Raw genomic sequence first — 16,731 nt, 5'->3', positions numbered from 1 at the left:
CACAGGATTGCCGTGAGGATCAGTTGTGGGAGGGGAAGAAAGTGGTGCAAACCACCATCCAAGGGTGGGATACTAATGTATAGGAAGAGCCTCAGCCTCTGGGTGGGTGTGAGCCTGGGTCTCCCTGGAGGTGCCCCCCCTGCTGATGCCCCTCGGGACACCTCATTGCTGCCTGTGACTCCCACGTATCCCCCACCACAGTTGCTGTTTTATTGTAAATATATTGAGAATTCATAGAGTAGTAGGATTTGTAGAGTTTGAAGGGGCTTACAATGATACATTGCATATGTATCATTTACAATGATATCAATGCATGATAGAACAAGGGCTTAAGGGCAGCTTATTTTTTATACTGCTGTCAGCCAATAGCTGCATGACTTATAAGATGGTTCTAATTCGTCACCATGACTTTGCTTGTATGCCATTCACACACAATGCTCAAAGTGATTTAACAAGAAGGGAACAGCAATTCAGCAGTAGTTCAGAAGTGGAAACGAAAAGTACACCTGTTGACCACCTGAAAATCTTTCGCCTACCCATTATAAGCATTTATTTAAGTTACAAAATAGTTAAAGAGACCAAACTCTCTCTCTTACACACACGCATGCATGGAGATGAGCAGTACTGCCAGTACTATCCAGACTTCCTTTTGTGCCGCGTTTCTAAGTACAAGTTTGCACACTAAAGCACCATGTCTGAGCCTTTCTGCCCCGGGCTTTTCCCACAAAAGCCCCCTCTTTCCTGCTGAATTGAAGCAAATGGCAATTCACAGAAAACCCAAATGGCTGTTTGTTCTGATTTGGCATTATAGAGCAGGTTCTCATGGAAAGTGCAGGGCAAAAGGTAAGTGTGGATGAGCCCTAAGGCCTCATAACGTCTTCCAAAGCTGGAAATTATGCATTGGACAAAGGGCTACTGTTTAGAACCCCAAAGGGCTCCAAAAGCATTCTGCTGACCTCCCTCTTCTGTCTTCTTCCCCTGGAAGATGTTCAGTTTTGCAGGTTTTGATGCCCCCCACTTCAACGTGGCACATCCTGCCCTTCCAGTATTTTTCATGTGTAGTGTCTTGCCATCAGTTTTCTGTATACATTGATGCATAATCTTATTTGTATGTCACCTTTCCATAGTCCAAACAACGCTCAAGGCAGCTCACATTAAAAAACACATAACTACAACATGACATAGGTAGTCATAAACAATAAATCAGGGGTCGGCAACCTAAGGCCCATGGGCCGGTAGTGGCCCACAAGGCTTGTCTAACCAGCCCATGGCGACCCCTGCCGCTGCCACCCCTTGCTGCCCGCTGTTACTGGTGCGGTGCAGCGTGGCACAGGGATTGCCTTCCGGGTTGATGGTGCCTGTGTGCAGGCACACGGGCACTCCTCCGACCTGAATGTGTGCCGGAAATAGCGTGTGCGCCCGTGGGTGGGACGGAGAAGTGCCCATGTGCATGGACACATGCTATTTCTGGTGCACTTCTGGGTCAGAGGAGCGCCGGAAATAGCGTGTGCGCACGTGCACGGGTGCTCCTCCGACCCGGAAGAGCGAGCATGCGCACACATTCTGGTCCATCCTCCGATGGATGGAGCATGCTACCACTCAGTGGATTTGTAACTGGCTGACTGACCGAACCCAAAGGGTGCTCATCAATGGTTCCTCTTCATCCTGGAGAAGAGTGACTAGTGGGGTGCCACAGGGTTCTGTCTTGGGCCCGGTCTTATTCAACATCTTTATCAACGACTTGGATGATGGACTCAAGGGCATCCTGATCAAATTTGCAGATGACACCAAACTGGGAGGGGTGGTTAACACCCCAGAGGACAGGATCACACTTCAAAACGACCTTGACAGATTAGAGAACTGGGCCAAAACAAACAAGATGAATTTTAACAGGGAGAAATGTAAAGTATTGCACTTGGGCAAAAAAAATGAGAGGCACAAATACAAGATGGGTGACACCTGGCTAGAGAGCAGTACATGTGAAAAGGATCTAGGAGTCTTGGTTGACCACAGACTTGACATGAGCCAACAGTGTGATGCGGCAGCTAAAAAAGCCAATGCAATTCTGGGCTGCATCAATAGGAGTATAGCATCTAGATCAAGGGAAGTAATAGTGCCACTGTATTCTGCTCTGGTCAGACCTCACCTGGAGTACTGTGTCCAGTTCTGGGCACCACAGTTCAAGAAGGACACTGACAAACTGGAACGTGTCCAGAGGAGGGCAACCAAAATGGTCAAAGGCCTGGAAACGATGCCTTATGAGGAACGGCTAAGGGAGCTGGGCATGTTTAGCCTGGAGAAGAGGAGGTTAAGGGGTGATATGATAGCCATGTTTAAATATATAAAAGGATGTCACATAGAGGAGGGAGAAAGGTTGTTTTCTGCTGCTCCAGAGAAGCGGACACGGAGCAATGGATCCAAACTACAAGAAAGAAGATTCCACCTAAACATTAGGAAGAACTTCCGACAGTAAGAGCTGTTGGACAGTGGAATTTGCTGCCAAGGAGTGTGGTGGAGTCTCCTTCTTTGGAGGTCTTTAAGCAGAGGCTTGACAACCATATGTCAGGAGTGCTCTGATGGTGTTTCCTGCTTGGCAGGGGGTTGGACTCAATGGCCCTTGTGGTCTCTTCCAACTCTATGATTCTATGATCCTTCGATAAGGTTGCCGACCTCCACAATAAATGAAACACCAAAAAATGGTTGTGTAATGATTGAACACCATCCACATATATCATAACAAGCTCTAAAATAAAAACACAGGAAATTAGTATCAACCACAGCAACAACACACCCCAACAAAACTCCCAAACATTACCCCAGCCCAGGAGTCTTTTCGGCAGCCTCAGCTTTTGTAGCTGGAGTCAGTCCAGACACTGCCTTTCCAGGCCAGGTGGGAAAGACCTGCAAGGCAGCAGCAGGTTTTCCAAGACTCACAGCCAATATGGTCACGTGAAGGCAGACAGTGTTGCCTTTTGGAGCCATCCCTCCCACAATGCTCTTTGTTGGTATAGGCAACCCAGCCAACCTGTCTCCCCAACCTGTGGAGGAGCTGCCAGCCCCACCTCCACCTGCTCTGCCTACTATAACCTGTCAGCCGGCAAGGCTGAGCTACTGAACAAGATGAAGGAGTTGCCTGAGGGGGCTGGAGCCAGTTCGGAGGAGGAAGAGGTGGACCACGACTTGGCCAGGAAGAAGGTGAGCCGGTGGGAGGTGGGCTTTTCCACTTCAGTCTCCAGGCCCTGCACAGGCCTGGGGATTAGTGGGCAGACTTGTCTAGCTCTTTGAGTCAAACTTAGCCCCAGTGAGTGGCTCCTGTATTTTTGGGGGTGGGTTGGGGGCTGGAAAAGTCGAGTTGGGAACTTGGACCATCACTGTTCATCACTAGGACAGTGTGTGCTTGCTGCGAAACAATTGCAGTTATGGACAAACAGAGCCCAAGCCCTGTGCTGTCCAAAGCTGAACCCTGCAAATGGATGGAATTCACTGGTATAATCTGCTTGTACCAGTTGCTACCGGCCATGATGGCTCTCTGGCACCTCCACGTCCCAGAGCAGTGTGCCTCTGAGGTGACCCCCAGTTGCTGGGAATCGCAGATGGGGAGAGTGCTACTGCTAGGCTCCTGATCTTCTTTTGGGCTACCCCCAATTATCAGGTACTGGTTGGCCAGGATGCTGGGCTACATGGGTCCCCTTTGGCCTGATTCTGCTACAGCCAGTCTCTTCCTGTGGCACTTGTCCCCGCCTAACTAACCCCTCACCCCAACTGCAATCTCTCCTGCCTCCAGGTGCAGCTGATTGAGAGCATCAGTCGGAAGCTGGGGGTGCTGCAGGAGGCTCAGCGGGGCTTGCATGATGACATGAATGCCAACATGGTGCTGGGCAGAGAGGTGGAGAACCATGTCAAGGGGGTCTGCAAGCCCCATGAATACGAGAAGTTCCGCCTCTTCATCGGAGACCTGGAGAAGGTGGTCAGCCTCCTGTTGTCCCTCTCAGGGCGGCTGGCAAGGGTGGAGAATGCCCTCAGCAGCCTGGACTTGGATGCCACTGCGGAAGAGGAGAAGGTACAGAGCAGGTGGGGTGGGGTGGGCGACCTCTGGAAATGCAGCTCTGAAAGGCCTCTCTCTCCCGTTTGGGAGATGTTTGCTGCCTCCTCTTCATCCCCACCTCTATTTTGCCTTAGACCACATCTGGAGTCCAATTCTGGGCACCACAATCCTTATATTGACATGCTGGAACATGTGCAGAGGGTGGCAACCAAGGTGATCAAGGGTCTGGAAACCAAGCCTGATGGGGAACAGCAGAGGAAGTTGAGCAGAGTGAGAGAGTTGAGAGGAGATATCCTGTCCTGTGGAAGATGGAACGAGCATGTTTTCTCCTGCTCTGGAGGGCAGGACCTGATCCCATTGTAGGAAAGTAGATTCTGACTAAACACCAGGAACACCTTTCTGATAGTATGAGATGTTAAAAACCTCCAAGGAAGGAACGTTTACCACCTCCTGAGGGAGTCTGTTCCACTGTTGAACAGCTCTTACTGTCAGAAAGTTCTTCCAGCTGTTTAGTCACAATCTCCTTTCTTGTAACTTCTTGAAGCCAGTGTTTTGGGTCCTCCCCTCTAGAGCAGGAGGAAACAACCTCACTCCACCCTCCACGTGACAGTCCTTTAGATATATGAAAAGTGCTATCATATCTCCTCTCAGTTTTCCAGGCTAAACATACTGAACTCCCTCATCTGCTCCTTATAAGGCTCAGTTTCCAGACCCTGTATCATCTTGGTCGCCTTCCTCAGCACCCGGTCCAGCTTGTCAACATCCTTCTTAAATTGTGGCACCCAGAATTAGACACAGGATTCCAGGTGTGGTCTGGCCAAGGCAGGATAGAGTGGGACCATGACTTCCTTTGATCTGGACACAAGACTTCTGTTGAGGCAGCCTAGAAGAGCGTTAGCTTTTTTTGCTGCTGCACTACACTGTTGAGGGTGGGCATGTGTGCCTGGGTGTCCTGTGCCTGCTTCCTGGTCTTCCTGCTCTGGATTTTGACAGCTCCCTCTCTTCTCCCTTCCCCAAATCAAGCTGGCCCTCCTGGAGAAGAAGCGGCAGCTGATGGCGCAGCTGGAGGATGCCAAGGAGCTGCAGGACCATGTCTCCCGCCGGGAGCGCTTGGTCTTCGCCAGCGTCTCACGCTGCCTTCCTGCTGAGCAGCTGCAGGACTACCAGCACTTTGTGCGCATGAAGTCAGCACTCATCATTCAGCAGCGGCAGCTGGAGGACAAGATCAAACTGGGTGAGGAGCAGCTGCGCTGCCTGCGGGAGAGCCTGCGCAGGGGGCCCAGGGAGTACTAACCAAAGCCAGCTGGGCTTTCCTGCATCGCAGGGGCTGGGCTACATGACCCTCAGGGTCCTCTCTAACCGTACCAATTCATATTCAGCTGGTGCCTCCCTTAGGGGACTGCAGGCCAGCTTTGTGCTCACAGTGCCTTCTTGCTCTCAGGACAATTATAATCGTTGCCAAAGATTGCTATGCCAGATCACTGCATCCCCACCCCTCCTCTTCCATGGCTGAGGTTGGAGGCTCAACCAAAGTGTGCTTTGCCGGGAAGACAATGACACCAGCTGCTCGGGAAGGTGAGGGAGGGATTCCTGGAGCTCCACTGGGATGAGGACTCCCAGGGAGGCAGCCTGAGTGCCTTGGATAACTTTCCATCTTCTCCCCTCTGGAGCCACCAACCCCCCAGCCAAGGAAGCTCCCCTAAACAGCAGCATAATCCTCTGGCGCCCACCGCTTATTTCAAGGCCTGGCTTGCCTTTCCTGCCTCCTGCTGCACAATTAATTAATTTATTCCTAATTTAGCTTTCCTTCACCGAGATAATTGTGAGGGGGGGGGGGTGACTGGGATGGGCCAACACAAATCTCAGCCACATCCCTTGAGGGCGACATGTCCTGCAGCTCTCATTGGTTAAGCTTAGGATGTGCTGTGGTGGCTGCAGAGGAGTCTGTGCCCCTCCCCCTGCCCTCTAGAAGTGGCTTCTCTGCAAGGGTGGGGCTTTTTGTGGGAGGGAGGCTTCAAGCACAGAAACAGCACCCCTGCATGCTTTCCAGTTCCTTTCGTTGCCTCCTTCCTCTCCTTCCCCTCCCAGCACCTCAATCTAAAGTTTCTCTTGCCAAGTTTAAGGGCAGGAAAAAATTCCTCATCTTTCCCCATATCAAGATCTCTTGCTGGGGAGTTGCTGTTTCAAGTTGTTTCGAGCTCTGCTCATTTCCTGCACAATCGTGTGTGTGTGTGTGTGGGGGGGGAGCTGAGGACCTGTTTGCAGATCCTCCTCCTCCCTCTCTCTCTCTGGGTCCCTCATGGCCTGGGGAGCTGCAGCAAGCCCCTTGCACACTGCAGATTGGCCGCTGCTCCCTTGATCTGGCCCCGAACCCTCCCAGCTCTACCCAGAGGCAATCGGAGGAGCCAGTGAGGGTAGTGAGGGTCCTGTGTGAGTGTCTGGAGGCAGTTGGAGGATGGATGGTGGCTAACAAATTGAGGGTGAATCCTGACAAGACAGAAGTACTGTTTTGGGAGGATGGGGGGACATGTGGGGGACTCCTTGTTCCTGTACAGGGTAACTGTGCCCCCAAATGACCAGGTGCGCACCCCGGGAGTAATTTTGGACTCACAGCTGTCCATGGAGGTGCAGGTCAATTCTTGTCAAGGCAGCTGTTTACCAGCTCCATCTGGGACGCACGCTGAGACCCTCCCTGCCCGCAGACTGTCTGGCCAGAGTGGTGCATGCTCTGGTTATCTCCTGCTTGGACTACTGCAATGCGCGTGGGACTACCTTTGAAGGTGACCCGGAAACTACAACTAATCCAGAATGCGGCAGCCAGACTGGTGACTGGGAGCAGCTGCTGGAGCCATATAACACCGGTCCTATGGGGTCTTCACTGGCTCCCAGTGTGTTTCCAAGCACAATTCAGAGTGTTGGTTCCACAGTGAGGGAACCTTTAAAGCCCTAAACAGCCTCAGCCATGTTTACCTGAAAGAGCGTCTCCACCCCAGTCACCGGGGTCCCTCTTCCGAGGGCCTTCTGGTGCTTCCATCACTGCGAGAAGCGAAGTTACAGGGAACCAGGCAGAGGGCCTTCTTGGTAGTAGCACCCTCCCTGTGGAACGCCCTCCCATCAGATGTCAAGGAGATAAAGAACTACATAACTTTTAGAAAACATCTGAAGGCAGCCCTGTATTGGGAAGTTTTTGATGTTTGATATTTTACTGTCTTTTAAATATTTTGTTGGGAGCTTCCCAGAGTGGCTGGGGCAACCCAGTCAGATGAGTGGCATATAAATAATGAAATTATTGCATTATTATTGAAAAGGGCTTCCCCCAATACAGCCAGCCTCTGCCCCCCCTACCACCATGTGCCCCCTGCTCCCTGCCTGTGTAAAAGGAAGAGCCGGCCCACCCATGAGGCAAGGTGAGGTGACCACCTCAGGCAGCAGGATCCACAGGAGCAGAAGATCCCAATGTTGATCTTCCTCCCCCCCCCTTGTTCCTAATGTAGATATCTTAGCTTCCTGATAGTTGTATGTTGCTTTGAATGTATACTTTATATTTGACTTTCTTCTGTAATGTTTTCTTCTGGATTGTTTTATTTGATGTTTTAATTTAGGTTGTAAACTGCTTTGAGTCCCCCCCCCCCAAATATATATATATATAAAGATATGAACGTGTTGTTGTTGTTGTTGTTCCTGATGTAGGTCTTCTCTCACCTCTTCTGCCCTGGTGGGGAGGGAGGACGCCATTTGGGGGTCTGCCTCAGGTGCCAGAATGTCTTGGGCTCAGCGCCAGCAGCAAGACATGTGTCCTGGGAAGGTGCAGCCTTTATTTGCACAAGTCCTTGCTGGAGGGGGGGTGGCTGCTGTGGCTCCTTTCTTCAGAGACCCTCGTCGGGAAGACAGTCAAGCCATCTGGGTTGGGGAATCCTAATGCAGCTGCCAGCCAGGCGGGCCTGATCTCCGTACTCTTGGGCAAAGTGCCTTCACTATATGTAGACACAAAGCGAGGGGCCACCCATGTTCTATTGGGCTCGTATCCCATTTGCCAGTCTCTTCCTGCCTCCTCTGCTGCCACATCCATGCCTTCGGCTTGCAAATCAGGCCTTTGTGAGTTGCCTGCCCCTGAATTCTCCATCTTCATGCCCCTCAGACATCTTGTAGACTGGAGCTGGCATTTCCCAGAGAGGATCGACCCACCCATGAGGCAAAGTGAAGCCACTGCCTCAGGCAGCAGGGTCCCCAGAGGCAGCAGTTCCCAATGTCAATCTCTCATTGTTCCTGATCTTCCCTCATCCTTTCTTCCCTGCCTGGGTTTGCATGCGCCATCTTGGGGTCCACCTCAGGTGCCAAAATATCTTGTTTCCCAGCAAGGAAACTCCTTTTTGGGTGAGGACTCCTGTGGTCACTACTGCCTGGAGCTGGAGGAGACTGTTACAGCATCTTTCTCCTCCCACCCCCTCAACCCAAAACGCATATTTACCAGAGGAATGTGCTGGGCTCCTGCCACAGATATTCCTGCCCCTGACGACATCCTCTTCCTCTCCATTGTGTCTGGAACAATGTTGGGATGTCTGAGCTTCACAGTTTAACCTCTTCAGTGCCTTGAGCCACTTGTTAAGAACTTGAAAACCAAAGTGGAGCCAGCGGGATCAGGCCAGCAGCCCTTTTAGTCCAGCCTCCTGTTCTCACAGTGGCCAACCAGATGCTCGTGGGAAACCAGGGAGCAGAAAAAGAGCACAATAGCATCTTTCCCGGGGAAGGAATGGGAACTGGGGCAAGGGGCAATAGGTGGGTGAATTTCAACTGGCACAACTATACTTCTGGCCATGGCTGCTGTAAGAGGTCTGGATTTGCTGACCCCAGATGGGGAATAAGCTCCTCTCTGCTCCCAGACAGACACATCCTAGTGAGACCTCCTCCATCCTCCCACCCTTTGCTTTGGGGCTGCACTCTTAGCCTGGCCTTTTTTGGGCAGCAGTGTGAGAAGCAAAAGCAAGTCACAGTGGCAAAGAGCAGCTCCTCTGCTGCTGACCTGTGCGACAGACAGCCCAGGCTTCCGTCCACCAGTCCATGAAATCCTCCCCTTTTAAACCAGAGAGCATCTCTCCAGCCAGCGAGGCTTAGGGTACATGATGTAATGCAGCGGCTGTGGGGGATTTTTAAACCTCTGCTTTACACCATCTCTACACTAAACCTGTCAAGGAGATGAAGGTCTTTGCTAGGGCCAGCCCATCCATGAGACAAGGTGAGGCAGCCACCTTGGGTAACAGGATCCGCAGGGGCAGCAGATTTCCCTTTGTACCCAAGTATAGATCTTCCCCCACCCCTTCTTCCTTGGCAGGGAGAGGGATGCCATTTTGGGATCTGCCTCAGGTGCCAAAAGGTCTTGGGCTGGTCGGGGCTTTGCTTCCATCATTGGAGGCAGCAACGCTTCTGAATGCCGGTTGCTGGAAACCGCAGGAGGAGGGAAAGTCTTCTTGTGCTCAGGTCCAGCTTTTGGGAACCCCTTTTGGTTGGTCACTGTGAGAACAGGATGATAGACTAAGTGCCCACTGGCCTGATCCACCAGGATTTATGTTCTTAAGACTGTTACCTGAAGGCGTGTCATGCTTTCGCTGAAATCCCTCTTGCTCTCCTGGCTTTGCTTCGCTGGAGAGGCGCTGCACAGCTTTCCCTCTCTGCGCAGCGCCCCTTCAGTGACGTGGGAGGAGAAACGGAAGGGGCTCCACTTCTGCTGCTTTGCTGAAGGGGCGCTGCGCAGAGAGGGAGAGAACATTTTTTTTCCTTGTTCTCCTCCTCTAAAACTAGGTGCGTCTTATGATTGGGTGCGTCTTATAGAGCGAAAAATACGGTAACTATCAGAAGACCCTTCCCAAGGGAAAGAGCTGCTCAGCAGTGGAACAGAGGCTGCCTCTGGAAGTGCTGGCCTCTCCATCACCAGAGGTACTTAACTGGAGGCTTCATTGCCACTGGCCTGGGACACTGGAGTCTGCATTGACGAGATAAACTTCCCAAACCAAAACAGTCACCCTTTGAAATCTCCACTTTCCTGAATTTTGTGGTGCATTTCTCCAAGCCGAAAACAGATATAAAATGGGGTATGTTTTATGATACAACATACAAAAATGCTTTTGTGTTCATGAACTTATTTGCAATAATGTGTGCATTGGCAAAATGACACATCCAATGTTACTCCAATAGCTACCTAGTTCAATGCGCAGTGACTCACACTGAGTTCTGTGGATGATGGGCAGTATACAAATTTAATAAATTACTTACTTACTTACTTACTTAACGGCCCACTGAAATTAATGGACATGGCTAATGTAGGTCTATTAATGCCAATAGGTCTACAAGAAGCAGAATTTAATTCAATGCACCCCATAGAGTCATGGTGTGTTTTGCCTATACACCACCTTCCGATTCCTACATATGTATGTTATTTAGTACATGGTGGCAGAGGCTGGGTTTGTCTGAAGCAAAGCAAGGAAAGGTTTCTGCATCCCACCTCAATATTAAGCCAAAGGCGCACCTCAAATTTATGGGCTGATTTACAGCCGTGGATAAACAAGGCCCGTTCTGGGTTGTGTTTATTTCCACGCCTGTGTGCATTTCACTTATCCTTAAATGTTACACAGATATTGTAAAGCCTATTCCAATGGGAAGGGATTCACCACAAAGGAGACCCAGCATAGAGCGCAATTGCAGTCAATTCACCTCAGATGTTCCACGTGAACTTGGGGCGTAAAACAACTGCCCTTTCGAGAGCTGTAACTGAGAGACCCTCTTAAAGGCTCCAGTGTGGAAACGGCTAGCTATTTTTAAAAAGTTGGTTTTCTCACACCTCAAAAAGCAAATGTGCAGAAAAGGACTGTTAAAATTGCCAAAGGGTTGGAAGTTCCCGCGAAGTGTGTGGCTGCACTGCGCACGTGGCACTTTTCGATTGACAGCAGCCGCAGGAAAACAAGGCTGGAGAAGACTAGTCAGGGGTCAGGAAAGCAGCCTGTGAAGGGTTTGCTTGCAGGATGAGCAGATCAGGGATGAGAAGGCGCTTGCCCTTCAGGCTCTGCGGGGCTTCTCCTGCTACCAACTGGCCACTGGGCAATGCTGATTGTGGGCAATGGGAACTGGAGTCCAAGAGCTCAGCCATCTAGGTTGCTGCCTTCTGCTGAGTCAGGCCAGGGCTCCATTCAGCTCCACAATGCCCACACTGACTGACAGTGCATCTCCAGGAGATCAGACTGGATTCACTCCCAGCCCTAACTGGAGATGCTGGAGGTGGAATGTGCAGGTAAAGAAAATGCTCTGCCACTGAGCAAGGCCTCTTCCACCAGAGCTTGCTGGATCAGTCCCAAGGGAGCTCCTCTTGTCCAGGATCCTCTTCACACAGGTGCCAACCAGATGCCAATGGGAAGCCCACAAGCAGCACCAGAGCACAAGAGCAACTCTCCTCTCCTATGGCTTCCAGAGACTGGCACTCAGAAGCAGGGTTGCCTCCAGCTGGTTTAGTCTAACCATGTGTGAAGTCCTTTTATTTATTTTTATACTTCCTCTTTCTTTTATGTGTCCTAAATTTTCCATCATTCAGCTTCCTGGGATGTCCACATGTTCTAGCATTAGGAGTTGGGTGGGGATAACATTTCTTACTCCATTTTCTCCACTGCATGCAAACTTTTGTAAACTTCTATTATTTCATCTCTTTCAAAACTTTTCTCTAAATGCCTCACTGCCTTATCAGTATTTTTAAATGCAGAACAATTTATAAATTCTAAAGTAAATAAATAAGATACTAGTCTAGTGGGGCAAAAGGGACGCGGGTGGCGCTGTGGACTTGCCGATCGCATGGTCGGCGGTTCGAATCCCCGCGGCGGTGTGCGCTCCCGTCGTTCGGTCCCAGCGCCTGCCAACCTAGCAGTTTGAAAGCACCCCCGGGGGCAAGTAGATAAATAGGGACCGCTTACTAGCGGGAAGGTAAACGGTGTTTCTGTGTTTGGCGCTGGTGCTGGCTCGCCAGATGCCGCTTAGTCACGCTGGCCACGTGACCCGGAAGTGTCTGCGGACAGCGCTGGCTTCCGGCCTCTTGAGTGAGATGGACGCACAACCCTAGAGTCTGTCAAGACTGGCCCGTACGGGCAGGGGTACTGTTACCTAGTGGGGCAAAGTCTTCCTGTGCTGTTAGTTAACTAAATTACTTCTACATAAATGTCTCAAGGTGATATAATAAAAACAGCACAGAAAATGACAACCAATAAATGCACACCCAAGACGCATCCATGCAGCGTGGAAAGCTCACTGGAACAAAAATGTCTGCAACAGCTTCTGGAAATTGCAGTTTGTGGGTGCCTGTTGTATCTCAGCAGGGATGCTGTTCCACAGAACAGGAGCAGCCACAATATAAGCCCTGCTCCTCCACACATCAGCTGGCCTGGCTCCTCTGAAAAGTCTGCCTCTCCATCTCCGGGCCACAACTACCCTCACCTTCCCTGAGCAGCCAGGCATGTAAAAATATGGCTGCAATGATGTATTTGAGGGGGGGGGTGTAAATGTTACATTCTGAACAGGAATAACTTGACATTTAATTCTGGAACATCAGAGTGAAATGTCAACATCTTCTATTACTGCCAGAAGTAATAACCCAGCAGCATCCCAGCATCCGGCTGGCAGGAGGGTTCTAGTTTCTGAGTATGAGGAGGCAGAGTTTGGCCCCCTGAAATGCAGAGACTGTGTTTGATGCTGGAAGCTCGTTCTTGTGAGCGTATTAGAGCAGGGCACCAGGCATAAATACAGGTACTTGGGTAGGAGCATCTGCAGCGAAATCACAAATGCATGATTGCTAAATAGTCACAAACGGGGGGCCCTATCATGACATATCTGCTAAACCTGTGTGGCAGGAAGGGGACAAAATGAAGCTTAACAGTCTTCCTGTTAGGGCATGTGCCCCAGCTCTCGGGCTCCTTTTTTCTCTCTCAGTGCCCAGTGTGGCAGAACTGGTTGCACTGCCCTCAATCCGCCTCTGGGGTTGCCCTCCCTCTGAAGGAGAATACCACATTGGCACTAGACGTCCCAGTGTCCCCTGTGGCTAGGAATGTCTGGCTCACCAAGCAGCAGCATAGTGTTGTTTGTGGGTGCCAGCAGGGTGCACGGGTGGGGAGCAGAGGGTCACAGAGCCTGCCACTCCACACCAGCCCTTGCCACCCAGCTTCGGAGCGAGCAACTGCAAGGGGCCAGAAGCCAGCTTCACCTGCTGAACAGCAGCCTGAAGGGAGAGAAGGTGGCGAAATTCCCTCCACCGGCAGCTGATCCCCGTTCGGGGACACCGGGGCTGAAGGGAAGCAGCTGAAGAGACCTCTCAGCAGCAGCCGCAGCAGCAGCCAGGGGCCCTATATTGCTCCTGCCTGCTCTCCCACGGGATCCCCTGACCTCTAGACTGCGATCCTCCTTTTCAGCTGCAGGTAAAGTATATTCAGCGCAGCAGAAGAGGAGGCAGCTCGGCCACAGAGCAAACCCGCCAGCCCGTCGCGCCGCCGGTGCCTTTAAGGGACGTCGGAGCTGCAGAAATCGCCACAGGAGGTTTGCAGGTGCTGTAAGGTGAAAGCGGGGAGGGGCAGCTGCCCTTAAAAACCCCTCCGGACGAGGTCGGCACTCGCCCGTGCTGCGCTCTTCTGGACGCCCACGGCGACGCAGGTCGTAGCCGGAGCCTCTCATCTTTGCGGCGGGCTCGCACCGCGCCTTCTCGGGCTGCGCTCCTTCCTCTGCCGCGCTGCTTCTTTTCCTCCTCCCGGGACTACCGGAGTCAGGTGAGTGTCTGACGGTGGGGCGGGGGACCTGCTTTGGAGTTCGGAGCCCCTCTTACCCCCCCCCCAACTCGCCTCTGGCTCTCCGGCCCAACTTGGACGTCGCGGGTCCCCAAAGCGGGAAACCGCCGTGGATTCCCGAGGAGGGCGGGGTGTTTCGCGGGGTGGAACAGCTGCTGGCCAGCCTTGAAGTCCCGGTATTTCCAGGCGGGGCGGGACGAAGGGAAGCCCGTCTGTGGAGAGGAGGCCGCCGAGCTCGACGGACCCGGGGTCTGCCTTGGGCGAAAGGGCGACTTTGTGTGGCCAGTACGTGCTGGGCTGAGCCCGGGCGACGAAGGCACCCGGGTGTCCCACCCCCGGCCCCCCAAAGTGCCTTTCCGGGGCAGGGCATCCACTTTGCAACTCCCCTTCGGCGCCTATCTTGCGCTTTCCATTTATTTCTTTTTATTTGGGATTCGGAAGGAAGCCCGCTCTCCTGGCCGCGTTTATCCCGGGTGAGAACGCGCGGCAGTCTACTGCGGTTGCCTGCAACTTTCTCTTTTCCTTTCCAGGCGCTCCAGCCAAGTGGCTTCCCGAGAGTCCCGGGGCAGGTGAGTTCCCGCTGGCGGGGGGCGGGTGTGCGGGTCCGGTGGGGTGGGATGGCAACTTTGCAGCGTTGAGCAGCTCCGGAAGCTTGCGCAACTTCAGAGCCCCCCCAGTTGGCTTCTGGCTCTCGGCCCCAGGTGGTGGGGGCTTCTGGGGACGTCTGGTCGGCTCTGGACATCGGAAGTCCTCAAGGAAGGTTGAACTGAAGGGCCCGTCTGTGGGGACGGACCCGGGGTCTGCCTGGGTGGGAAAGGCGACTTTTCTGGCCAGTAGGTGCTGGGGCTGAGCCCGGGCATAGCCTCGAGGAAGGCACAGGAAGAACAGGATGCCGGCCGAGATGGTCCTCCCCCCTCCCTCCTCGGAGGCTGTGCTTTGGCTGAAAGGGTTCTTGGTCGCTTCAGGTATGAACTGCCCGCTCGTGTCACAAGGGGGCGCTCGAGGGTCTCCTTCATCCTTTCCGCCTGCCTTACCTTGCTTGGACCGCAGCCTCGTTCTGCTCAGGGCCTGATCCTGCAGGGACTTTATGTAGAGCCTGTGCCGATTTTACGTATAAACTAAACAAGCTATAGCTTAGGGCCCCACTCTCTTGCCCCCCCCCCAAAAAAAAACTAAAGAAAAAAATGGATGTAAATTTCCAAAATATAAGATAAAAAAAAACCCTACATACAGCACCAGTGTTTTATGTTGTGTAGGCTCCTATTTATGTGCAAATGGCTTTAGATACCTATTTGGTCCATAAATTACCATATAGCAGGGTCGGCAACCTAAGGCCCATGGGCCACAAGCAGCCCACGAGGGTCGTTTAACCAGCCCACAAGCCGCCCCCGAACTGAGCTGCCCGCTTGGCGAGTCCCCGTGCGCTGCGCTAAACCGGCGCAGTACGGTCCAGGGACTCACTTCTGCAGTGCCGGAAATTGCGTCTACGCATGCTCAGATGCTGAAAATCATGTCTACGCACATGCAGACACCAGAAATCATGTCTGCGCAGGTTATGGGGCTCTTTATATGTCCAGCTGTCCTTTGTCAACAACAAATTGTGGCTGTTTTTCGTCCTGAATATGTGCTATATGGTAACTTATGGACTTAATAGGTATCTAAAGCCATTTGCACATAACAAAATGTTTTTTGTCAAAGTAAGTGAACTTATCTTATATTTTGGAAATGTACACCCAGTTGTTTTTTTCCTTTAAATTTTATTGGGGGGGGGGCAAGAGAGTGGGGGCCCTATACTATAGTTTGTTTAGCTTAGACATAAATCCGGCACTGGGAGAGAGTGCCACAGTTGAATTATGAGCTGGTGTATTCTTAAGATTGGATACTCAAAGTCCGTTGTGCACCAGCCATAATCCTGGCAACACTCCTGTAAGGTAGGCCGACATTGGTGTGGATTGCCCCCAATCATGGCTCAGAGTGGTGCCTTCTGAATTATAGGTTCAGTTGTATCTCTGAATCTGTGGAACTCTCTGCTGCAAGATGGTGGTGCTGGCCACCAACCTAGATGGCTTTAAAAGGAGAACAAAGCATGTTAATGCAGGGCAGATCTAGTGAAGGCTGCTGGCAGTCAGGGCTGAATAAAAGCCCCATGTTCAGAGGCAGTCTACCAGGGAGGGCTTGCTGCTGGGGCGGAGAGAGCTGTTGTTTACATGCCATGTTTGTGGGCTTCTGGAAGGGATCCAGCGGGCCAGCTGTGGGACTCGGAATCCTGGACTAGATGGGCCTCTGCATGTGTAACGGAGGGGAAACTTGAACGGAGAGCTTCCTGGCTCTCGGCTGTCTCTGAGAAAGTGCAGTGAGTGGCCATCTTTCTAGGCCTGGTCACAGGACGTGGTGCTTGCCCGCACTTCCACAGCGTCTGGAGTCCCCATCCTTGCCTTGCAGCAGAGCAGCCACAAGTCCCCTCTTCAAGGTGTTGTGCAGAAGCAAGGCAGTGTGATGCAGTGGTTAGGCTGTTGGGGCTGGGAGACCTACCTCGCAGGGCGATTGTGTGGTTAGGAATGTGAGAGGAGCCGGCCACATCCACCTGCTTGTTCTCCCTTGGAAGATGGAGGGAATATTCAGGCGTTAATGAATGTTCTGGCTGCAGCTTCTCTTGGGGCATTTATTTGCAAGCTCCAAGAATATTCCTGAGCAACTGGAAGTCCTGGCGCTTCCTAGAAAATGCTCTTCCTTTTCTGTGTGTGAAATCCACGAAGGTGTCCTTTGTAGTCATAGGGACGCCCAACAGAGTTTTACTGCAGTCCAGACAGACCAATCTATTGTAAAAAGGTTGCACACACCGCCAGGCCTCTAGATCCGCAGCCACAAATGTCTCCTTTAATG

At 52.0% G+C, this 16,731-nt stretch overlaps 2 protein-coding genes across 3 annotated transcripts in view; both read left to right on the top strand.

Moving 5' to 3' along the window:
- The window catches only part of SHROOM4 (shroom family member 4), a 38,516-nt gene extending 30,826 nt beyond the window's left edge, over nt 1-7,690 (top strand). For both annotated transcript variants that reach the window (XM_083422556.1, XM_083422557.1), the window contains 3 exons: nt 3,012-3,195; nt 3,785-4,060; nt 5,069-7,690. In XM_083422556.1, the coding sequence (XP_083278682.1) occupies nt 3,012-3,195; nt 3,785-4,060; nt 5,069-5,338 (730 nt within the window). In that variant the 3' untranslated portion in view covers nt 5,339-7,690. The remainder of the gene's footprint in view (nt 1-3,011; nt 3,196-3,784; nt 4,061-5,068) is intronic.
- A 5,335-nt stretch (nt 7,691-13,025) lies between these two features.
- GPC3 (glypican 3) overlaps nt 13,026-16,731 on the top strand; it is a 252,285-nt gene continuing 248,579 nt past the window's right edge. The window contains exon 1 of the mRNA XM_083422627.1: nt 13,026-13,485. The gene's annotated coding sequence lies outside the window, so the exon portion shown is untranslated. The remainder of the gene's footprint in view (nt 13,486-16,731) is intronic.

This window comes from Podarcis tiliguerta (assembly GCF_965153285.1).
Source record: "Podarcis tiliguerta genome assembly, chromosome: Z".
Lineage (NCBI taxonomy): Eukaryota > Metazoa > Chordata > Lepidosauria > Squamata > Lacertidae > Podarcis > Podarcis tiliguerta.
This window is presented reverse-complemented; position numbering and strand designations above follow the sequence as displayed.